Source organism: Clupea harengus, chromosome 3 (genome assembly GCF_900700415.2).
Source record: "Clupea harengus chromosome 3, Ch_v2.0.2, whole genome shotgun sequence".
Taxonomy (NCBI): domain Eukaryota; kingdom Metazoa; phylum Chordata; class Actinopteri; order Clupeiformes; family Clupeidae; genus Clupea; species Clupea harengus.
The window spans coordinates 21139574-21165907 of NC_045154.1; the positions used below are offsets into that span (position 1 = coordinate 21139574).

A 26334-nucleotide genomic window follows, 5' to 3' on the forward strand; every position below is an offset into this window, starting at 1 on the left:
GACTTGCAATATTAACACACACACACACACACACACACACACACACACACACACACACACACACACACACACACACACACACACACCACACCACACACAGAGAGAGAGAGAGAGAGAGAGAGAGAGAGAGAGAGAGACACACACACACAGAGCTGGAAGCAGCAGGTATTGACAGATTCTCCCCTCATTATTTACCTTCGCTGAGGAGTGAGCTTAGACATATAGCACTACCTGCAGCAAAAGCCACGCCTGCAAATTAATGGTAAATAGATCCTGGTAATATATAGGCCTATCACTGGAATGCAGCCCAAGTGAAATATGATTTGATTACATTTCATTCATAATTTATTCATGACATTTTTTTTTTGCTATTTTCTAATACTCCTTTTTACTGGACTTCAGAACTGCTGTTATTAATAATAATACAGTAATAATAATAATAAGTAAATGAATTATGATGGGCCAAAATCTTCTCCACAGGATTTTAACCCTGGCTGGGTCAATTTCCGTTTTACAGATGTTTGTCTGAATGTTCTAAAATATATCCATGATAATGGCTTGTCATTGCGCGGTGAGATTATTGAGTGAGTCTATTGACTGCAGAGCACTATGCACAATATGATTACGGTCCCTTCAACTGCCGAGGATAATTGGGGGTTGCCTGGTTAACATATTACACTCCGGTCTCTGAACTGATAATCCCTTCAATATAGTAGGCTGCTAAATTTAGTTTGCGCATGACCGCGCATGCTCCCCGCCCGTTGATAAGATTTCCAGTAGGATTTACCGAAGGCTTGGGAGATATCGGAGGACGGCGAATATCAGGAACGGAAGTTTGTTGCTCACAACCGAACGCTGTCTGACATTTGACACATCATGGTATGTCATACTCCTTTCACGTCAGTTTACGAGGACGGCGACTTGCACTACGCAGTCACTTAATCAAAATAAATCAACAATTGAAGGATTTCTGTAGTTTGAGGATATTTCCTTCATTAGAAATTCAGCTAAATGTATTTTTGTGAAGTACTCGTTGCTGGACTCAGCTCCGAGACAGTTCAATACTGAAAAGAAAATCAGTTTGCGTTTAATTCCATTATTGGCCACGAAACTGCCAGCTTTCGTCCAAATAGTCTACAGCAGTTTGAGTAGCGGAAACACAGAACAGCCCGGCGTATGTTGCGACGTAAGAGCAAACAATCTCCTTGAGCGCCAGAATACACCGGACACAGCAGGGAGGGGTGTCCAATATTTATGGTTATGGTTATGTTTAAGGGATTTAGCAGACGCTTTTGACCAAACTTAACAACAAAACAAACAAACAAAACATTAGAAAAAACATAATACACAACAAAAGTAAAAAAACAAAAGTATTATTACACAATCATTGTGTAATAATAACAATTCCAAATATCAAAACGTATTGAATTTATAAAGTATGCCTTTGCCGTTTTCCCTGCTCGGTATTAGTCTTTCCTGCCTGTATGCTTTTTCAAAACAAAAAGCTTGCAGTAAAACGACATGACGCCCGCAAATATCTTCTTTGAAGAACCCACCCACGCTACAATATGAAAAAATAGCAGACTGTCAGTTGTTCATTTGTGACAGGCTCTCATAAGCTGCGGAGTAGGTGGTGGTTTGTAGGCTGGTAGAACTAAAGGACACTTTGATGATAAACTCCTGTGTGCCTTATACTATGGCAGAGGATCAGTGCCTAATCTGCTCGCATGTTATAGGCTCAGCGAGCAATCAGACGTATCTACAGATCAGAAAACTGGTTTTCCAGAACACTGACCAGTGCATTAAAGATGAATACATTGCCACTTTTGTGAGCTGCAGTACATGAGATGATCAGGAGAACGATTTTACAAATGTGGAAAAATACATCACCATTTGCCAGCAGTGGGGAAAAAACAGATCTCACGCCGCCTGTAAGGCCTGTCAGATAGTTGCTTGTTGTTTGTTTATTTGAGTTGAAAGGTCAGGATTATGGTAGGCCACAGGAGGGGAGCATCTGCCGACGCATGGAGAAGAAAAGGCTGTGGGGTTGTGTTTCACATACCGTTGTGAAACCACAATACAGCAGTCTGCTCCTGCTGGATAACCTCTATTACCTCACAACAAGGCCAGTTGGCACCATGGCCGCCCGATGCCACGGCAACCATCACATCACTCCTCCGAGGCTTGTGGCCTGCGGACGACCCCAGCAGCTCTCGGAGTTGGGTCGAACTCGAGATATTGCGGCTCCGAAAATGATGGCAGAGCCATCTGGGTAAGCGGAGAGACACCTGTGCTTCCTGGGCGTGAGCCATGTGCATAAGAGGACTGCCAGAGCAGGATGCCCCTCTCAGACCCACCCAATCAAGGAAATTATAATCATGACACAGACATGCTACCCCCCCACACCACTGCCACTGGTGCCAGCTGAGGGGTGCAGGTGTGAGTGGGTGTGTGTGGACATGTGTGTGTGTGTGAGACAAAGAGAGAGTGTGTGTGTGTGTGTGTGTGTGTGTGTGTATGTGCAGTGCACGTGCTGTGTGTGTTTCTGTGTTTGTGTGTGTGTGTACATGACATACTGTGTGTGTGTGTGTGTTCATGTGTCTGTGTGCGTACGTGTGAGTGTGTGTGTCCTTGTTTAACCTCCCTGAAGTGTCTGTGCATAACCGCCTGATAAAGGCCTTCAGTCAGAGGGAGTGTGCGGTTTAATGGTTGTCCAAGGCAAAGTTCAGTCTCATCTGAGGCCATTCTGAAAAAATCCAACGTAAATAAAGTTGTCCTGCGTGGCCGGAAAGGACTGGAGGGGGTGGATGACTGGGTGGCCATGTGTGTCTGAGCGAGAACGGAAGAAGCTGGCAGATATTTCCACCGGGAGGGGGGAGCGAGGAGAGCCGTGTCAGCAGACCCCAGGGCTCTGAGCCATTGAGCCTGGCAGCGGAGAGCTTGCAGTCAGCAGAAAACAACAGCGGATCTCATATGATTGCTGAATGGACCCTGCAAGGGCAGGCCAGGGTGACGAGCAAAGATTTGCTACGTTGCCTTTCCCCTGGGGGATTGATGTGTACAGACAGCGCAGCGCATAAGCAGACAGTTTGGCACCCCGGGACTAGACAGATTTTGGGCCGTTTTGTTACTAAAAGGAAGTAGGTGAGTGTATGAGGATGGACGTTTGCTCGAATCTGATCGTGCCCAGACCAGTCCCAGTGACATGGGTGGGCATTAGGGGGTCTGTAGTGCCTCCCAGCCCGGACGAACCTGTCTGCGTCGACAACATTACTTCTCACCAACCACCATTATAGTTCTGTATATAGTTCTATATCAGTAACATAACCCCTGAAAAAATCATTTTAAACGGATTTTATTAGTTTGTCAATAGCGGAAATAATCTGGTTGTGTTTTACAGTAGGCTAGCTAGTGCATACATAAACCCATGTCAATGGCTCGGCTGAGCTACAGCTGGGCTACGTATGTCTGTGGCTGTATCGGTTGTAAACTTCAGTCTGAGCCCTCCAAAGCCTTCACCGCATCCTCAGTAGTGTCTGTAAATAGAAAATCTAATTTTGATTGACAGGCACATCAAGAAGAATAGCCAATGAAATTGTTATCAAAAATCAGCAGCCAAAGCCTTCTTTTTGGGTTTGTTTGATATAAAAAGACAACCTTACACAGGGTGCTAGCAACCTTAAACAGGGTGAGTAGCATAATTCACTTCGGTTCGCCCCTAATCACGGTTTGCTGATGTTGACAAATACAGGATTTATAGGATGTATCTCATCTCGTAGTGCCTTTGCTTTGATGATCTTGTTCAGTTAATAATCTTGTCCTGGTACTTGAGTAAAGATAGGGTAGACTCTTGGTTATGCAAGAAATATGGATTCGAAATGACCAATCTAGCAGCAGAAAGCTAAACCATGCATATCTGTGCTCCTCTTCATCGTGATACCCCCAGGGCCACCCCTAACTGTTTTCAAATTAGAATATTTTAGTTTTAAGAGGCGTTGCAAGACACACTCTGGCAGACTGGTTTTGGACATTATCTTTTAATGTCTACAGACAAGGCACAAATGTGTGTGTGTGTGTGTGTGTGTGTGTGTGTGTGTGTGTGTGTGTGTGTGTGTGTGTGTGTGTGTGTGTGTGTGTGTGTGTGTGTGTGTGTGTATCGTGCCTCTTCACATTGTAGAGGAAAATGAAGTAGGAAAAGGTGGATCTACTCTATTGTGACTGATATGAACCACTGCCTTATAACTTAATAACAAGAGAGAGACTAGCATTCAACGCCAGCCACTTATCATGGGACCATCTTCTGCGGGACAAATACATTATTCAAGGGAGGTACTAGATGACCACAATCAATGCATTATTCAACACAGGTATCACCACCATAGATGTATAATTCATTAAGACCTCACCAGGATAAATCTTTAATTTAAAGGACAGCCAAGGTATTATTTAACATTTTAGCATTAGCATCTAAAGTTTTAGATATTCTTTGAAGGGAAGGAGTCTGCAGGATGCAGTCTGCTGCTGACGTCTCTGTCTGCCCATTATGTAACTAAAACGCGGCATGTTTGGTTATAACCAAGACTGGGATTTGGATTCAGATCAAGTAGAGTGTATTTATTTTGCAGCCTGAGCTCTAAAACCCTAAAACAAATCCAAAGTGACCTCTACAAGTTTTGGGGACATTACTAAAATCCCTGGTGCTAAAACCGAGAAGACAAATAACTTTGGATTAAACAAAACTCAAGGTTATACTGTCCCATGCTAAACTTTTGATTGCTTCTTCATGTTTTATGAATTCTAAAACCTCCTTTAGAGAGCAAAGCTCTGCAGAATTGTTTATTACAATTACAATTGTTTATTTCTAAGTATTCACTTAGAAAACAAGTGAGGTAATACAGCCTACAAAAAACGGCTGGACAAGAGGCATTTCCTTTAGTGCATGACGCGTGCACAATTGGCCAACGTATGTTTGTTGTGTTTTTTGTTGTAGTTCTACAAGACATTAGGAAACAGCCTGTAGTTTATACCAGCTTACCAGGCTTTAGACTATCACTTGCAAAATGATGACGGTGGTAGAAATACCAGTTTAGGTTGGCAATCTTTTCGATTTTCATCTGATTATCCCGATACGTCTAGACTGTGCTCTTTACTCCATGTCAAAATGTCATCTGAGTGCAAAAGTAATGTGCACGTGGAAACGGGGCAGAAAATAATAACTGCATCATGACAAATCAACATTAATGACACTGAATGTAATAACTAACGTGTAGTATATTACAGTTCAGAAGCAACTCCCCCACGCTATTAACTAAAGCTAATGAAGGATGGGATTGAAATGTTTAACGAGACAATAACTGTGATCTTAATCATCATAAAGTAAGGTCAGCCTATTTGAGTGTGCCCATAGACTTAATCCTTAGTGCTCTGGTGGGGTGTGAGGTGCAGGAACAGCTTACTTACCCAACATCTGAACACAATAACAAAACCTTACAGGAGACTGATGATTTCTTGCTCATCAGCCTCAGAGGACAGTAAATCTGTGACTTTATTGGTTGAGCCCGTAACTCCATCTGTCCCATTTTAGCCGTTTTCCTGCTCAGTCCCAATAAAACGTAATTTAGGATCTCTGAGCTCGGACAGAGCCTGTGCTAAGCTTCCCTCAAAGTGTCCCTCATTCCCAACACCAATATCGCTCACATTAACACAGACGGATGTAGATGTTAGTGTGCAAACAATAACCTTGTGGCGAGTTATTCCCCGCTCGCCCAGGTGACGCGGTGGTGTTCTCAGATGAATGTGCCTGAAGATTGTTCATCACTCAGGGGAAGCCCAGGAGTGAGTGGCCCTCTCTGCTCCAGGCTGGCTGGCAGGGAGGAGGTCTCTCCTGGGGAGGCGGCCAAGCAGCCAAGCAGCCAAGCAGCCATGCAACAGCACAAGGTTTCTCCCCGGACTTGACATAAGGCAGAATCATGTGTGTGTTTTTGTTTCGCTGTCTGCTTTTGTGTGTATGTGTTTGTGTGTGATTTAGAGTGTTTATGCCTGTGTATGACTGTGTATGACTGTGTTTGTGTGTGTGTGTATGTGTGCATATATGTGTCTGTGGATGTGAGTTTTTGTGTGTAACTGCATGCTTGTGTGAGAGAGAAGGGGAGAGAGAGTGTGTATGTATGTGTAACGACTTGTGTTTATGTGTGTGTGTGTGTGTGTGTGTATTTCTGTGTGCTTGTACCACATTCCTCAGCCTGTAGGTTGTGGGGTGGGTGGAGGTGGGGCGATGCCGATATCTGTCAGACTGGTGGCTTTCTAGAGGTCAGCGTAAGGGAACCAGATCATGTGAAGTGGTCATGCAAAAAGGTCACATTCAGGATCATGTTTAGCCAGGGAAACGCAAGGCTGAATGGCTGGGTAGGAATGTACTTATCCTGTTCTGACTGAGTTGTGTGGTTTATTCCACAAATAGCTTATGGACTGAGCTGTGAACAGTAACTATTAAATCATGCACTGCATTTTGGGTTGTGTGTTTATATGTGTCTACTGGTAGCTTGAGACCTAAGTATTTAACATTTAGATATGTTATGTGGGTGATCTTTGAAAGAAATGGTGTCCATGCAGCTGGTAACTAATAGAGCTAAGTCTAACCTTCATACGGGCTTATGCCTTTGTGTGACTAGTCAAACCGCAAAGGACAGTTGTATTTGTGTACCCTTGTGTGTTACCCTTCCAAAACTAAGGATCTTTATTGTTTGTTGTTACCTGTTCGCAATGCCTTTTGCATAGATAACCAACAAAGCTCTGCTAGACTAAGTGACACTGTGGACAGGCAGGAACTCCCTTTGTGCCTGGAAAAGGGATTTTTCTGAATGTTTTTCACAATTTGTTTTTGTTGTTGTTGTTGTTATTGAGTTTTATTGCTTTGTTTCTTGTAACCTTGTGTCACTTTCTGAGAAATTATATACTACATACTTTAACTCATTAACAGTAAAAGAGGCAATTTTATGCACTTTGAACTTATTTGATTGCCTGAGGTTTGTGAATCCGCTCAGATTGTTTTTTCTCATTAAACATTAAAAACTGAGGCATTACCTCTGTCAGTATAAATACTAATTCATTGCCAGAAAGCGAAGGCATCAAAACAGCTCAAGGCTCTAAGATCATTGGTATGTATTGCTGGTTTTCTCTGCTGAGGGACAAAATTACAGAACTGAGACTTGAGTCTTGAGTGCGATTATAAAGTATTCTGTGGAAGCTACCGGTAAAGATGCTGCTCACATCTTCAGTCTAAATGTCCTCTATCTATAAGGCCATAAGGCCTCTGACATCTGGAAGTAGGTCCCAGTGCTTTCAAGTCACTTCAATAGAGACCGTGTAAGCCTCTGTCAAACAGACAGTCATCAGTGAACTTTAAACCCCTTTCTGTGTGGAGAGAGGAGTTCCTGAGGTGAAGCTTAAATGCTTCTCCATGTTCCTTTCAGTGTGGTGGCATTGAGTCAGTCAGCATGAAAGAAGAGAAGAACTCCTCTTCTCCTTCTGTTCTTGATAGCCCTTGATAACCACAGTGCAGTCGCCACAAAGCTGGAGCTGACATGGTGTCACAGTAGGGAAGACTGTTGGAAGGTTAAAGGTCACCACGTGAACTGTAATGAACCACAGTGAGCATCTGATTATGGCAGTCAGAGATTAAAGGTTGGAAGAAGGAAAAATGGACTGCATTTATATAGTGCTTTTCTACTCATAGAGCACTCAAAGGGCTTTATAGATGAATGCCTCAGACATCTACCCATTCATACACCAATGGCAGAGGCTACTATCTAATAGTTGCCAACCTGCACATTGGGATCAGTTGGGGGTTCAGTGTCTTGCTCAAGGACACTTCGATACTCTGTGAGGAGGAGTCAGGATCGAACTAGCAACCCAATTGCTAAACGACCTCTACCTCCTGAACCATTTATTGTCAAAATACTAAAGATGCTGTGTGAACATCTAAATCTTACTTTCAAGTTTTCATAATAGCTGTATACTTCGCAAATTTTTTAATATTTAAAAATGAAAGCCTTCGGTTGGGCAGGGTGGAGTACAACAAAAGAAGTGATAATGGTGCAAGGGATTAGGTGGTCTATTACGTGTGAAGTAGGCCATCGAAGCAGCCCCCATCCCCATTCACAGCAGCCCCTCCCTGAAGGTAGTTCCACCCATAGACATATATAGATATATGTATATATGTCTATGGTTTCACCATGCCTGGTTAAAGGGTCAAAGGGGAAATTTTACTGTAGTCGTGCCAACGTGAAGTCCCAATGAGGGTTAGTTTCCATGACTGCAGTATTGACTTTGGAAGGTTTAATTGCATTAATTATTATTTTATTTTATTCATATAATTAAAGTAAGAAAAAAAAGCTTAGGGGAATAGTTATATACAAGTAATATATGTTTTATTTTTATTTTGCAAGCTTATTGAACATGGATGAAAAGTAAAAGTGCTAAAAGTATTTTTGTGGAATTCCAATAAAGTCATACTTAGTCCCTTTTCATGTAAAGAATAGAAGAAGCAGCAGCAGAAACAGAAGCACTCAAATCTGCATTTTAAAAACTTGAAAACTTGCAAATTTCTTTTTAGTTAGACCAGATGCATGAACAAAGCAGTCTGCAAGCAGAAAGAAAACATCTGAGGTCAGACGCGCCTATTCAAAACAGACTCCAACATTTATGATACACAGAAGTACAAAGGTGTATTACAGCCCTGGTGTCTACTTCTGACAATATTTAGAGAGCTAAAAACAACCCCCACCCTCCACACATCCCTTCACCCCCCTGTGGGTGAGCAGATTAATAGCATGCCTCTGTAATGACCCATTGGTCACACTCACCTCACAAAGCGCTATCAAGCAGAACCCATGCAACGCCAGCAGAATATCTAAGTATGCTCAGAGCAAGGCCTCGTCAGGTGAGCGGGGCTAATTAGTAACAGTGTGACACTGAACACCACTTGTGCTTTACAGCTACGGGTGTCGTTCTTATCTCACGAGAGGAAGTGTGATCCTTTGTCAGGGAGAGTATGACGGTGGCTTCAGACGTCAGCTCTGAATGGGGCTGGAGAGAGATGGGGGAGACCATATGTAGAGTCAATTACTGCTGGGGGTGTGGCAATGGTGCGTAAGCGACGTGACGTGACGTGACGTGACGTGATTCTTCTTTTCGTTTCACTGAAGCGTGATGGTTGTATGGTTATAACGCGGGCATTGGCCTTTCTTCCTGCTCCGTACTGGAGGGCTGCTGTCATTGGCCTTTCTTCCTGCTCCGTACTGGAGGGCTGCTGTCATTGGCCTTTCTTCCTGCTCCGTACTGGAGGGCTGCTGTCATTGGCCTTTCTTCCTGCTCCGTACTGGAGGGCTGCTGTCATTTGTTGAGCTTCTGGACATCATTGTCTGTCACTCAGCTTCAGTGTATTTGTTAAAATTTGCAGGTTTGTTTAAACGTGACAGGGATCGCGAACGTGAACGATTCTACCATGAGCCCCATCACAGTGACGTGATGTAAGGCCAGGTCATGATGACTCCGCTCTGAGGCATGGCCATCATGTATGGAAGGGGCTGTGAGGAGATGTCCCTACCACTTCCTGATTACCTAAAATTGACCCCAACACATACATGGTAACTTATTTGGATTGAATTATACAGATATTCTCCCATGTAAATTCCCAGATAACAAGCATTTAAGCACCTCAGTCAGTCCACCGGTGGATATTGGCCAGCACCCCACTGGTGGTATGCAACTTCTGGTCCACTCTCGTGCCACCACCATCTTTAGTTTAACTGGATATTAAGAAAAAGCATATAAAATGTTAACAATTCCTGTAGTTTCTTAGTCATATGCTTGGCATAGTCTATTTAAAATATCAGACGCTAAACAGAAGTTCATATGGCACGGGATGCTTCCAAGGTGAAAAATGCTTGGTTAATTAAAGACTTAGGCCTATGTTACGCACTGGCAACATCTATTAAAATTGATAAAGTAACTCACCAGTGGACCATTGAAAACCGATGAGCATCAGGCCAGCGGACCGCCAGCTCTTCCCCCAGTGGTCCACTGCCCTTTCGCTATATGGGCTGCTTATGGACGTAGGCTGTCCTATATAAAATCATATGGATTTTTTGGTTCAAAATGTATTGCATGCTATTCGTTGCGAGAACGATGAAATAACTCATGAACACACACTACGGTTAATACAAAACAACAACCGGATGCTTGTTTCTTATGATTTAAGGCCATGTGTGGTTTCATTTGATGAAGTGATTTGATGAATATTAAGCTGCTTTGTTTAAAACAGTCTTGATATCAAAACAGCCATATTTCATCATTCATGACACAAAATAGCGATTTTACCGTTTAAGGACACTAAATTGTAAGAGGCAGAGTTTGCTCACTTGTTATATTTATCAGCAAATAACATTAACCAGTAAGCATGTGCTTGGTGAGTTCACTTATTATCTAGTGTTGTAGGCCTGTTGCAGAATAGGTCATCTTATATGCTTAATGCATGAGCAATGCAGAAAAGAAAGACTACTAGTTCTTCTTATCAGCCCTTGCTTACACACACACACACAGAAGGTACACCTTTTAGCACATACACAGAGTTAGAAACACCAGCCCTTAAGAATCAAAGATATACAGAAAAATAAGTCATATTTCAGCTAACAAAGGCATATGATTAACACACCTACATACTTGATTAAAGTCTGAGTCTCATATTTCCCCTATCAGACCCCTTCATTTTCATACTTTGTATAGGAAATTAGGAGTTCAATTTCATTTAGCTTTGTTGTTATAAACAGACAACAAAGAGATAGAGGAAAGGAGGGAGGAAGCCCAGTCCAGGCAGGGAGAGAACAGAGGAGTGAACATGTAAGAATGTGCACTATGAGCAATGAGTAATGCTCTTAAAGACCCAACTCTTCAGAGTGAACCTCCCCTACTAACTTGCACTTCTACTAGTACTTAACTTGCACTTACAGCAGTTACACTCCTGCACTTTTTTTTTTAAATTTCTTATATAAAATAGTATTTGTTGTTACACTAGGTCTCTATTGCTCGTAGCTTGTAGCTTGACTGTTCTCTCCCTTGTACGTCGCTTTGGACAAAAGCATCTGCTAAATGACTTAATGTAAATATAAATGTAATGCTACCTCAAAGACCACATCCTTCTGCTTTGAGCATCATTTTAAACCAGTGTCTCCCATCACTCATTCTAAGTACATGAACAGAGTAGCCATTGTTTTCATTTAAGGTGTATCACTGTCAATACAGGTATCAGAGAGAGACAGACGTGTTCTGTAATGTTATCTAATTGAGCTTATCCTTCTGATTTGAACATTGTTTGAGAACATTTTCTCCCATTGCTCATTCCAAGCGTGTGAACAGAGAGGCCTTTGTATCTCCTGGGGTAGGATCCTCAGACTCCCTGCCAAATGAATGTCCCACCACTTTCCAAATCAAACCTACCTCCGTGCTTTGAGGTGTAAATGGATATACACACGCTGCGATGCTATTGGCTGTTTCCCCCTCCAGTTGGTCAGTGTTGTAATGTGTCCATTGGGGTATGATATTAAAATTAAAAATGATTCTGTTCACACACTGTTCAGCTTGGCAGGTAACCAACAAATAGCTTCAAAATACCACAGAGAGAAACTGTTTACTTCCAACTCTGTGATTCTGTTAGAACCGATGGCCTCATTAAGCACATTTGCTTTTGCAACTCTCTGTGTTTATCCTTTCCAAAAAAAAGGTCACTGGTTTGTTACCAAGCAGAAACAAATTATGTAGAATTACCAAATAGTCGTGGGTTTAACTCTCAGGGAATAACATCCCATAATCACACCTGTCATGCTCTCTACAATAACAGGTAGTAGCTCCTCCTGCTCTTACTGTACAAGTGGCCCTCCTCCTCCTCCTCCTCCTCCTCCTCCTCCTCCTGCTGTAGACCTTTGTATTGTAATGGTTGTGTGTGTAACACACTTTTCGTCTTTAGATGGTGTTCTGAGGACATGTCGCTGCCTGGTTCTGGGCTCGGCTTTGAGCTCCTGGAGGACTGACTGGACTGGACTGGACTGGACCCCATCCTGCTCTGCCCAGCAAAGAGGATCCAAGGCTTGGCATGGTAAGTAAACAATGGCGCAGACAGGCTAGCATGCTACAACATGCTACAACAGGCTGGGGGGCATCTACAAGAATCACACATGGTTGTATACGTTTTGTACCAATATTTCTGCGAATTAAAGGTTCCTCTCGAGGCATGTAGTGTAAACTATAGTCTAAAAACCCCAGGCTGATGCTCTACATTAAGGGCCTAGTTATGATTTGTGTTATATTTTTTAAAGAAATGTAATAGATTGAAATGTAATTGATGCCTGGCGTAATTCAAAGACAGTGAACTCAAGGTTCAAAGTTCAACAAGCGCAGACAGAGTTACCTCTGCCAATCCTTGGTAGTACTCATAGTAATCTTGTCAGCCTACAGTAACAAAATGAATTAAAACAGTGAATAGCTCTCACTCACTGATCTTCAGTTATCGAAATATCTGGCAGTTCTTGTTTTTGTGGCCAGAGGCACATCTTCTGGAGTCAAGAGTTATCTTGGCTTGAACAGAGAATTTCTCACTTATTTCCGTGACTCATTGTTGTGCTGCTCAGTCGTTCCTTCACACACACACACACACACACACACACACACACACACACACACACACACACACACACACACACACACACACACACACACACACACACACACACACACACACACTGTGGTTGTGCTGCTCAGTCGGTCCTTCTCTGTGATTCTCACCTGCGGTGATCCATTAACCCCACTTTGCATTTGTAGCATATTGAGCAACCTTTTTATCTTATTCAATTTACATGTCAATACCTAAATAGGACAATTATGCAGCACAAAAAGATTTAAAACCTCTTGTTAATCACCCTGACCACTTGGGGAAGTGGTGGGAAATAGTGGCACAAGTTGTGACCTTTGTGATCATGCAAAATTCCCAAATCCCTTGCAGCTCTTTGGGGGGGTCCATTCTTTGTTGATTTTTGTTGCCTGAAATGATTTAGACTAGCCCAAATAAAAAAGAAGCATCTGAAAGGTAAAGTCTAGGCTAGTAACACATGCTGACTGTGTGTCTTACATACCTGTGTAAATGACTATTATACATGATGTGTTATCAGTTACTGAACACATCACATGTGCTTTAGTTAATGGGGGCAGAGGGATGGCCAGCTGGGTATATGTCAATGTTACTGGTCCATTTTAATGGGCTTTTTGGAGTTAAATATATATATATATATTTTTAAATGTATGTAGAAAGGTAGATATATTCAAGAAGCATAGATATATTTAACAAGCATAGACTGCAACAATCTGAAAAGTCTACCTGAGCAAAATATTTAGAATTTTTTTTTACGTAGGCTAGCTATTCTCTGTAAATATATCACTGTTACAAAACATGAAATGTACTTTTACTGTTTTGTAAAGGTGTGCATAATGCACATCAATTGCAAATAAGATAAATCACCAGAAGTCTACAGATATCTTTAGTAGAAGATATCCGCACATCTTTGAAATTGAAAAAGATACACAGCTTGATTAAAAATAAATAAGAACACCTACCATGGGCCTTTCCCCTGGTAATTAAGACCTGCTGTGCAGACTGTGTGAGATCTAGTAGGCTAATCAGAATCTAATAGTCTGTGTGAAATCTAGTAGGCTAATCAGAATCTAATAGTCTGTGGAGTTGGAGGTAGTCATAATCATTCATACTCTTCTACAAATATGGGACACAGAATGCTGAGACTTAATGATTAATTTAGAACACTGATTTAAGGGTAAGATTACCAGGCTCTTTACTGGAAGACAGGAAGTGTGTAATATTTTCGGACTCTTTTTGCATATGTGAAAGCGTGGTGACTGGGTAAGCCGTGATATTCTATTTCGATGTGGTATCTCAGATGGCGCCTGGTGACTGCAAATTACATAACAACCGTGTTAGATACAGGTAATAATCAATGAAATGTCAGTCACTGTAAGATGACAGACATTTCTTATATATGGATTTTGGGGTCCGAAAGGTAAAGTCTAGGTTAGTAACACACATGTTATATGTGCTGACTATGTGTGTTACATACCTGTGTAAATGATTATTATACATGATGTGTTTTCAGTTACTGAACACATCACATGTGCTTTAGGTAATGGGGGCAGAGGGATGGCCAGCTGGGTATATGTCAATGTTACTGGTCCATTTTAATGGTATATGTCAATGTTACTGGTCCATTTTAATGGTATATGTCAGTGTTACTGGTCCATATTAATGGTATATGTCAATGTTACTGGTCCATTTTAATGGTATATGTCAATGTTACGGGTCCATTTTAATGGTATATGTCAATGTTACTGGTCCATATTAATGGTATATGTCAATGTTACTGGTCCATTTTAATGGTATATGTCAATGTTACTGGTCCATTTTAATGGTATATGTCAATGTTACTGGTCCATTTGAATGGGCTTTTTGGTTGAGTTGAGTGGAGTTGGCTTATTTTAATGGTAAAGTAGGCACTTAGGTTGAGATGTGCATCTCACTCTCTCTTGCTCTTGCTCTCTCTCGCTCTTTCTCTCGCTGTTTTTCTCACTCTCTCGCTCTCTCTCTCTCGCTCTTTCTCTCACTCTCGCTCTCTCTCGCTCTCGCTCTCACTCTCTCGCTGCAGCACCTGTTAGGAGAGGGGGGGCTGTGTAAATGCTAACATACACTGTAGTGCTCCACATCACACACACACACACACACACACACACACACACACACACACTCGCTCTCTCACTCACACAGACACACAAGTACATGCACACACACATCACACTTATGTAGCGCTACCTAACATTAGCATCACATATGCTTTCATATGCAGGTTACTGTGTAATCACCACATTAGCCCCGGGGACATCATAGACGTGCAGGTGGCACATGGTGGCACATGGTGGAAGTGACAGGGAATCCTCAAAGCCTTTTAGAGCTGGATCTGGAACCTGCCCTCATAGATTGGATTAAATGGATTTGGATAACATCCACCATAAAAGAACCCCCATTCACTAACACACACACACACACACACACACACACACACACACACACACACACACACAGACTCCTTAAAAAGGTTATTTAACCTTTTAGGCTGTGGGGTGCAGAGGCAATATACCTACTGTTGGTCTACTGCTAGAGCAGTTCTCGCTCTCCCTCTGGAGCTACATACTGTATGTGGGTGTTGGCATGGCCAGGTATGAGTGCTTCTGGGGTGCTTTCTGTGTTGTTCTGGGGTATGCAGCCCTGGTGTAGAGACCTGGCGAAAGGTTATGGTAATTGCTGTGGGTGATTGAGTGAGTGCACCTGTACTTGAGCTAAACGTCTGAATGTCCAACTGAGTTCCACTCCTTCAGAGCCGTGAGTGTGAGAGGCCCAGATTCAAAAGCTCTCTTGTTCACACTGTTTCTCATTCCTTGCTTTCATTGCCATGGAAATATCAGGGACAGGATACGACGGATCGGTCTACAGAAAGTCAATTTTCCACCTGTCAGTGCCAGATCAATTCAATTTAATTCAATTCAAAAGACACACGCGTCTCTTTCACTCGACCCTGCTATCTAAGAGAGTTTGCATATTAAGTCATGCAGAGGTACTGTAGCAACTGTGATATATGGCTTGTAGCCTAAAGAAATACTAATTATACTGAAATTAGTTCAGTATAACCAAAAATGTAACAGGAAATGATGCAGAAGTTTCATGTTAAAGGCCTGCTGCCTCTGTCCACAGACGTGGTTCTCAGAGTGACATCCGCCCTCTTACAAGCCCAAGATGGAGCCTCGAGTGCGGGGTCGAGCTGTGAGGCGGGCCCCACCTCCAGACGGAGGGTACGGGTGGTTCATCGTCTTCTCCACCTTCCTGGTGTTTGGCCTGACGTTCGGCGTCATCAAGTCCTTTGGCATCTTCTACGTGGAGATTCATCACTACTTCGCCACCACGGCGACGGGAAGCTCCTGGATCACCTCCATCACCGTGGCAACCATTCACATCGGAGGTGAGTCCAACACTCTCTCTCTCTCTGTGACGCTCATAAAGTGCCGTCTAAGGATCAATGGCCTGCCTGTAGTATTGATGAGCTCCATCTCCTCATTGTAAATATCACCGTAATGAGATGGATGGTCTCCTAATGAGCTTAGCCTGAGAGACATTGCTAAATGGTTGTGCCGTTGTTGCTCCATCACACTCTATCGCACACCCTATCGCTTGTAGGCTGTAAACTGCTGGAAGAAAATGGTCGGTGGTATGCATAAATAAACATCATTTGTTGATGTTTAATGTTAATGTCAGCCTTTCTGAGTTTTCTGCTGTGCCAAGCAAGAGATGCATTGAATCTGTAAAACACTAAAACAAAAAAAATCCATGACTGACCACCAGGGGGCAACCACCATTCATATTCTGAACAGCTTGGGCCTGCTTTTCGGGAGGCAGTAAAACATTTCCACTGCAGTATCATCACATCGCTTCTCTACTCTGCAGTGTTTTTTTCCAGATCATAAAATCAATAGGATTCCAACGGCATGTATTTATAGGGCGTCTGACAGACTGGAAATAAATTAAAATCCAAAGCCTTTCTCTCTCTCTTTATTTCTCTTCCTTGCAGTTTGTCCTCTTCTCCCCTCTATCACTCTGTTTGTACTTACGCTGCAACCTCTCTCTTCAGGCTGTCAGTCAGTAATAATGGATAATTATGTAATTGTATTGTGATACAAATATTTTCTGTGTGTGTGTATCTGTGTGAATGTGTGTGTGTGTGTGTGTGTGTGTGTGTGTGTGTGTGTGTGTGTGTGTGTGTGCATCTGTGTGAACATGTGTATGTGTGTGTGTTTGTGTGTGTGTGTGTGTGTGTGTGTGTGTTCTCTCCTCAGCTCCAGTAGGGGCAGCCCTGAGTGAGCGTTTCAGCCACAGGTCTGTGGTGATGCTGGGAGGATTGCTCAGCAGCGTAGGGATGGTGGCAGGAGCCTACGCTCAGAACCTCGTCCAGCTCTACATCACTGTGGGCTTCATCACGGGTGAGTGGGGCATACACACACACACACACACACACACACACACACACACACACACACACACACACACACACACACATACATACACACACACACACACCACACACACACACACATTTAAATATCATCAGGCTTCCAAGGAGCCTATAAATGATAAAATATGTACCTTGCCCTTGCTGAATGTGGTTTTGTGTAGTGCCATTTTGTGTAGTGCAAGGTGCTTAAATATGAGATGGATGGCATTACTGACAGAAACTAAACACAGACACAAGACAGACAAGTACTGACCCACTGTAATCGTACATTATAGACTGAGCAAACACACGTGTATTAATATATGTATATATATACACTAATATACATTCACCCAACTGTTCCAATGCAGAGCTGAGCCCCTCTAACAGCTTCTCTGTGTGCTCCTCTGGCCCTCAGGCTTTGGCTATGCTCTGACCTGGACCCCCACGGTCACCATGCTGGGCTGGTACTTCGAGCGGCGGCGTCCGCTAGCCAACGCTCTGGCCAGCACAGGGGAGTGCGTCATCACCTTCATTTTCACGCCGCTCTTCCAGCTGCTGGTCGACAACTTCACCTGGAGAGGGGCCATGCTGGTTCAGGGGGCCATCCAGCTCCATCTGTGTGTGTGTGGGGCCCTCCTGAGGCCTCTAAAGACCCCCGTTAGGGCCCAACAGAAGCAGGGGGAACTGGAGCTGGAGGCTCCCACCCGCGCCGGTCTGAAATTGGACACGGACTCTGACTCCAAGCCGGAGGCGAGGACCGGGTCGTCGTCGTCGTCGTCGTGCTGCGTGGACTCGGACCTGCGGCACTACGTGGACTACACGCTGGTGACCAACGTGCACTTCGTGGTGTACTCTCTGTTCGGCGTGTTCGCCGCGCTGGGCTTCTTCGCGCCGGCGCTCTTCCTGGTGCCGTTCGCCCGCAGCCTGGGCCTGGACGAGTACGAGGCGGCGCTGCTGGTGTCGCTGTCGGCGGCGCTGGACCTGCTGGGCCGCGTGCTCTTCGGCTGGGTGGCCAACCTGAGGCTGGTGGAGACCGTGCGGCTGCTCACCGTCTCCGTCACGCTGCTGGGCACCGTGCTGCTGCTGTGCCCGCTGGCCGCCACCTTCGGGCAGCTGGCCGCTTTCTGCGTGGCGTATGGCCTGACGTACGGCGCCACCGTCTCCATGCACATCACCGTGCTGGCCGAGTTGGTGGGGCCCGAGAGGCTGGGCAGTGCGCTGGGGTTCTTCATGCTCATACGCAGCAGCGGGGGTCTGCTGGGGCCGCCCATCGCAGGTAAGGCTTCCTGGCACAGTCAGTACATACTTAACACACCTACTACACACTTACTCAGGGCCGCCCATCGCAGGTAAGGCTTCCAGGTACAGTCAGTACATACTTAACACACATACTACACACTTACTCAGGGCCGCCCATCGCAGGTAAGGCTTCCAGGTACAGTCAGTACATACTTAACACACATACTACACACTTACTCAGGGCCGCCCATCGCAGGTAAGGCTTCCTTGCACAGTCAGTACATAAATGCACAATCCATCCTCAGCTGCCAAGGCTATCCAGCCTGTCTTGTGTTTCCCCAGCTCTCCAGCGCCAGGAACTACAATATTAGTCTTCCTCCAGGACAGAAGGCAGAGCACGGGAATTCATCACTGTTCTTAGCCACTGTGTTAATTTCATGGATTATTGGTCAGCGGATAAATGGCTTTCTCTTCTAGGAGCCATATTTTCCCTCCCCACACACACATTTAGTTTCACACACACACGCACGCACGCACGCACACACACACACACACACACACACACACACACTCACACATACACACACACACAGACATAATCACACACACACACCCACACACACCCACCCACACACACACACACACACACACACACACACACACACACACACACACACACACACACACACACGCGCGCGCACACGCTAGCTCACACGCAACTCTGTGTCTAACTGTAAAGCATGTTTCCAAGGCTGTAACTCACATGCGTGTGTCTGCAGTATCAGGGTGAGAGGCTATGGGGTAGCATGCAGCAACCATCACAGGTGGCCTGCTGTCAATCCATCACATCCGGTCTAGCAGCACCTCCAAATGAGACAACACAGACCACATGATGGATGACCATACACACATGCACACACACACACACACACACACACACACACACATACACATACACATACACGCACACACGCACGCACACACACACACACACACACACATACACACACACACACATACACATACATACACGCACACAAGCCACACACACACACACACACACACATACACACACACGCACACAAGACACACACACATACACACACACGCACACACACATACGCACACATACGCACACATACGCACACATACGCACACACGCACACACACATACACACATAGACACATGCAAAAACATGCACACAACCAATGCTTGTCTTTACATACATACACACCACCACCAGGCAGACCATGTAGGTAGACACACATGGATTAATGCATGCATATAGACACACACGCACATGTTCACACGCACATACACATACCAGCACAATCACCCATACAGACATACACACACACACACACACACACACACACACACACACACACACACACACACACACACACACACACACACACACACACACATACATACACATGAGTACACTCACCCATACAGACACACACAGAGACAAATGATGACTAGCCTTTGATCAGTCACTGCACCACCACGCCACATCACAGATAAGATGCCCCCACCCTGGCTGGGGTATTTGTAGCGGGATGGCGACATGGAGCTCCCCTCAGTCTAAACACTGGGTTTGGAGAGCTGGCACACACACACACACACACACACAGCTCAATAAGGCCTGGCTGTGATGCAGGGAATGTGGACTACCCAGGACGGCCAAACCGCCTCCCACCCAAATAGCAGCGAGTTAGCTGGCGGGGGGGGGGGGGGGGGGGGGGGGGGGGGGGGACAAAAACATTGTCTCCCCACGCCGGAGAAGAAGAAGAAGAAGAAAACCAAAGTCTTCAAATGCCAGTGTTTGTAGATAAGCTTGAGCCCTCGTCACATCTGAACTTAGAGAGTGAGGGTGGGCACTGGAATGGGAAAGAGGGAACAACAAAGAAGTGAAGAGGAAGAGGAAGAGAAGAGCCGAGCAGAAAGAGGGGGATGAGAGAGACTGGCTGCTAGTGTTACGCCTCTGTCACACATAGTTCCTGGTTCATTATGGGATGGCCTTTCAGACACCGCTAGTGATTTGTCACTGTTCAGACATGCAGCTACATTCAGGAACATTTCTCTCTTGTGCCTTTTCACACATGACACGGTAATGCTGCAATAGATGGGGCAACGGACAGTCCAGCAGATGGATTTACATGCTTGTACCTTCAATGTTACTTTTATTCACAACACAGCCATACAGACATTGTCCCTGAAATGTTCCCTAGAACTTTTTTTACTTCCAATTAGTTCTGGACGTACTCTCCAGACATGGCTATTAATCTGCACGCACTCGAGAACCACACAACAGTTCTCCGCTGGTGCTTTCCTCTGCAGAACACCAGATGCCACCAACACAGTTCAAATGCCACCAACACAGTTCAGATACATTCTCCGCTCTCCACCACAACACAAAGACCATTTCTCTAAGACTTCATGTGGAGTTGAGAAAGAGAGAGAGAGACGTCTTGAGATTTTAGAAAAGAGTAGTGTTCATTTAGCAACACTTTACGTGAACTCTCCATTGTAAGGCTGACATGGCCTAGACATAAACATCACAGCAGATGCCTCATCAGTGGTCCAGTCCCCATGATAGTTGATATCCAATGACTTGGTAACAACATCTTGCCGTGGTCACTAACTGTTATGACAGCTTGTAGTATTTTTGGCTGCCATAAAATAAGTAGTGGTGTTTAGTTGTCACCACAGCAGGAGCATTTCACTGACACTTGTTTGGATTTTAAGCAACAGGACATGTAAAAGGGCATGTAAAATCCGTGAGAACCCCATAGTCAGCACAGCTGGTACTGATAAGCGCTTGCTAGCATGTTAAAGCAGCAATAAGGAGTTGTGTTCCAAAACTAGCAAGCTAACTACCTAAAAGACATGCAAAAACCTTGCAAAAACACCACCAACAGCACAGTTGACACTGAATAGAAGCTTGCCAACTCACTAACTGGTGTCTTTTGGCAGTATAGCTGGCAATGTCATGCTGTGAAAGCTTTTCTTTCATTTTTGCAGGGTATTTCCAGCCCGGTACACAGAACTACATAGGGCATATCCTGGATGGCTAGTGGGAAAGACACAGGTGTTTATCTGTCCTTCACATGACCATATGCTATCAAAATTAATTTGAGGATGGTACCAAAACTAGTTGCCTATAAAACCATACCTCAAAAAGTGTCAAATTGTTGCATAGTGTTACTTTAACTGATAACAGATGTTTTTACAAGCCTTCATATGATCATATATCAGCAAAATGAAATTAAAGGTGATACCAAACCTAGTTGCCTGTGAAAAGTGCAAAACAAAGTGCTGCATATTGCTGCTTTAAATGGAAGCTGCATCTGTCTTCAGTGTCACACTAATCCTCCCCCTAATAGCCTGCATACAGTCCTGTCTGTGTCCTTAATCTTTGGATAATAACCACAATCAGAGGTGTCACTGTTTGCATTTTAAACCCCACTCCATCCCAGACTTCAGAGGACAGCTGCTGTGTGTTTATGTTATGACTAGACCGGAGAGAGAGCACGTCACCCAGAGTGAGAGATTGACACTTGTGAAGTTTTAGATGAAACACGACTCCGATCTCTTGCTCTCTCGTGAGAACAAACATCAGAGAGGAAAAAGTTCCAAAGCTCTCGGGACGCTAACAAGGGAACTGGGCAAAGGGGTGGTGCCAGTCACCCCTGCATGTGCCATCTCTTGAGTAGGGATGCAGGCTCGGATGGCAGAAAGTGGCAGAAGGGCTCATTCATCCATTCATTCACCCATTCATCTGTTCATCCATTCAGTCACCCATTCATCCATTCATCCATCCATCCATCCATCCATTCATCCATCCATCCATCCATTCATTCATTCATTCATTCCTCCATTCGTTTACCCATTCATCCATTCATCCATCCATTCATTCATTCATTAATTCATATTCCATCCATCTATCCATTCAGTCATCCATTCAATAGACTTATTGGTTAATTGCTGGTATTCAACGTCTTCCTTTTCTTGCCCTTTTTGTCTCAGGGTTCTTCATTGACAAGATGAGTGACTACGGCACTGGCTTCCTGATGGCAGGCGTGGCCCTCATAGTCTCCGCCCTCTTCCTGCTTCTGCTGGACCAGATGAACAGGAGGGGGAGGAGCCTGAGCAGGAAAGGTGACAGCATGTATTCAGAGGGTGAGAAAGAAGTGGAGGAGCAACAGAATTTCACAGACATTTGTAAGAAAGATGGAAAGGACTGTGAACAAGACGTCTAAGCGAGAGAAAGAAACTTTTGACAAAATGTTTGTACCAGACACTTAACCAAGAAGATGATGAAATGAAGTTAAATGAATTAAGACATGGAATATGAAATTGAATGCAGCTTGTGAAAAACTGGATACAAAGATGGCCGTACTTGCCATATCCTGCAAAGCTGGACTAATGTAGCAGAGATACGATGCCTTAAGAAACTTAAAGTTACCTCAGCCTGACCATCACTATCCACTCCTACCTGAAACAGCACCTCAGCCAACGTGCCTGTGAAGGGACTGCTCAGGGCATTACAAACCACAAAGTGCAAAACACAGAGCCATAAACCGAGGGAAAAAAAATCATGTTTTCACTGTTTCAGTCCTCAGGATTCTTGCGTTTGGGAGCGTAACGTTAATTGTGCATCTGCCTTTTCCCCAGGGCGCTCCTGAAATCACACACAAACAGACTCACTGACTCACTTACACACTCACGTGTTACGGACAATCACTCTGACCTGCACTAATGAAATACATGAACACTGCCGCACTTTCTAATCTATGATGTAGTGTTACCTCAGACGAATTTGATTTCTCAGGTGTTTGAACGCTAAATGTACTGTCTGTGTTGTGGACATCCCCCCTCCACAATTCTGCAATGTTCTATCCATGTCACAATGTGATGCCATGGCAAAGCTGCCAAAGACAGCTAGAGAGGTAGCCCAGCATGCAGTCAGTCATGAGTCTTGTGTCAGCAAATGGCGCCCTCTAGAGGCTTGACTTATCTCTTGAATATTTGAGGTGAATGTAGGAAAGAGCTTTAATGTTTCACACAATGTTTCACGTTGTGCACAAGCAGAGCATTGATATGTGTTGCCATAAGCTTTACATAGTAAAATTAAATGTGTTTGTTAGTCATGAAACCACTGTTAGACCCATGAAGACAAAATGCCTCTTCCCAAAAAAACTGTTTAGGTTGAAACATATCCCAATGAGACTGGCCTGCTCAAAGCACACCTTGGGATCTTTTACCAATGAAGAGATCAAGGAGAGACCTCTCTACCGGTGTGGGAAGAGTGTTGGAAAAACATCAGAGGTTTCAGAACAGCAAGGATGTTAGCCATGGAAATTCACACAACCTCCTCATTATGTATACATGCTTTTATATACTAACACACAAGCATGCACTCACACACATGCGAGCACACACACACACACACACACACACACACACACACACACACACACAATTTTTGTATCACTGAAACATTACATTGCTCCTCAAAGATCCAATGGCTTGGAAACAAATATTTAAACTATCTGTTTTGATTTAATCTCAATGGGAGACGGAGCGAGCTTCCTGTATGTGTTCAACAGACTTGTTTCATTGTTACACCACACACATACACATGCACACACACAAACACACACACACACACACACACACACACACACACACACACACACACACACACACACACACACACACACAAGATAAGCAAGCTTCAAATAGGAAAATAGCCAGAGAGGATAGAACACCTACCGCATCGTGAGCACAAACAGGTGTAAATAAATGTTCTACCTCCCATAAATCTACAACAATATACAACCCGCCGCACCTCAGCCAAAGACAGCAGTGATATAAACACACGCCAGTTTCCAGCCCCCCACCCCCCCACCCCTCTCTCTACACGAGTCTAGCTCAAGCCATCTCTCAGTCTTACAAGGACACAAGTACACACACATGGAGACAGAGTTACTGTAACCTCACAGACATAGGACCCCATACACACAAATTCGTGCTGGTGTTTAGAACTGCCTCACTCACAGACACACACACGCACACATTCATGCTTATACTCACCCCTGTCTCACACACACACATTCATGCTTATACTCACCCCTGTCTCACACACACACACACACACACACACACACACACTTAAAAAGACCCATCGGAAGTGGAAGCAGGGAGGGAAAGGCCCATCTATTATCTGATGAAGCGAAGTAAGCCAGTTCAAACAATCAAATTACCCTGCTTTTCCACCCCCAAAGCCACCCAGACCCCCATCATGTTCAAAGAGAAACCCGTTCGTCCCCTAAACACTCCTTCCTTTATTTAAGCCATTATGGCTGCTGCTATTCTTCTTCAAAGGGCAGTTCAGCACCAAAAATAACCTTCACTCTTCCACTCAGTTACTGCTATCAACACATTGAAGTGAACGGTTTGGGTGCCTGTGATCCTCCCTAAATAGAAAATGTGTACAGAGATGTGTGACAGCTGAATGCATATAAGTGAATGAGTGGTATTAACCATTCACTGTTTGAAACAATTAAAGCCTTCAACACATTTAAATTTTATGGTTCAGTGATGCCTTTATAGGGAAACTTTGTGATGCAAGAACGTGGTCTTTGTTATGGACTTCAGAATCAGTGTTATCAGAGTAGACATATATACCAAAATTATATCAAAATCATAATGCTAAATAAATAAATATTGCTATACTTGGCACCGCGGTATCAATATAACATTGTGCCAAAAAATACAGTGATACTATACTTTACCGTTATTTCTCCCACCTCTAGTCAGCATGTATGTTCACTCAAGGGGCTGACATGAACAGTGGAAAAAGGAAGACTGTATATAAGGGAGAACAAACACACATACAAACTGTAAACATCTCTTGGGTGCGTGTATACAGAACGTCTACAGTGGCAAACATAAGCAGCACTGTACAGTGTGACAGCTGGAATCAAGGAGCTCACTTGGGTGCCTCAACATCTCTTCTCCACTGCAGGACAAACAGGTTCACGTGGGTGCCTCAACATCTATATTTTCCACCGCAGGACATACAGGCTGGAAACGGCTTTGAAGTTTTCTGATCAGAAACAATCAAAGCAAAGTTAACAGGATCCCCTAAGGTTCTTTTAACCCACCCTCCCTGGGCTAGCCCCACCCCTCTGCTTCACTTCAGACCCCTCCCACTCACACCATCATAACTTTGACCTCACTGTCAGAGCCATGTGCACACACAGTCACTATGACAACCAGGAGCAGATTTTTTTTTCTTCTTCTTTTTTTTTACTTCAGTGTGAGGGGCCACGCTGAGGAATTTCATACAGCCACCTGAACTCTTAAGAGCTGCTGTTCTGCAGCTGAGAGGAAGGAGAGAGAGAGAAGAGGGAGAGAGGAAAGAGAGGAGGAGGGAGAGGGTTAAAGAGAGAGAGAAAGGGGGAATGAGTGAAAAAGAGAGAGGGAGGGGCGGAAGAGAGAGACGTAGGGAGAGGGGGAAAGAGAGAAGGAGAGAGAGGGTGAAAAAGAGAGAGAAAGGGAGAGGGGGGAAGAGAGAGAAGGAGAGAGAGGGTGAAAAGGAGAGCGAAAAAGGGAGAGGGGGAAGAGAGTACAGTAAGAGAGGAGGAGGGGGGGCAAATACAGAGAACAAGGAGAGGTGAAGAGAAAGAGGGGGAGTTAATATAGACAGGGAGAGGGGGTAAAGAGAAAGCGAGAGAGAAGGAGAAGAAAACGTGGGAGAAAGACAAATGAAGTACCCTGGCTTCCTGGAACAGACAGAGAGAGATATGACAGGAATATCAACCACCATCTGAGAACTACAGAGGGAAATGATGGCCTAAGACACAGATGGACATTTGAAAAAGAGAATATTCAAACCCTGACATTCCAACTGCCAGTCCCACACGTACT

The 26334-nt window shown here is 44.3% G+C and overlaps 1 protein-coding gene across 1 annotated transcript; it reads left to right on the forward strand.

Annotated features, from left to right (window-relative positions):
• Positions 1 to 447: 447 nt before the first annotated feature.
• si:dkey-246g23.4 (uncharacterized protein LOC559426 homolog) lies at positions 448 to 25140 on the forward strand. Its single transcript, XM_012842399.3, has 6 exons — positions 448 to 879; positions 12023 to 12151; positions 15860 to 16124; positions 16996 to 17139; positions 17569 to 18429; positions 22426 to 25140. Exons 3-6 carry the CDS (start codon positions 15902 to 15904, stop codon positions 22656 to 22658), a joined length of 1461 nt encoding a protein of 486 aa, XP_012697853.2. The 5' UTR covers positions 448 to 879; positions 12023 to 12151; positions 15860 to 15901; the 3' UTR covers positions 22659 to 25140.
• Positions 25141 to 26334: the final 1194 nt, after the last annotated feature.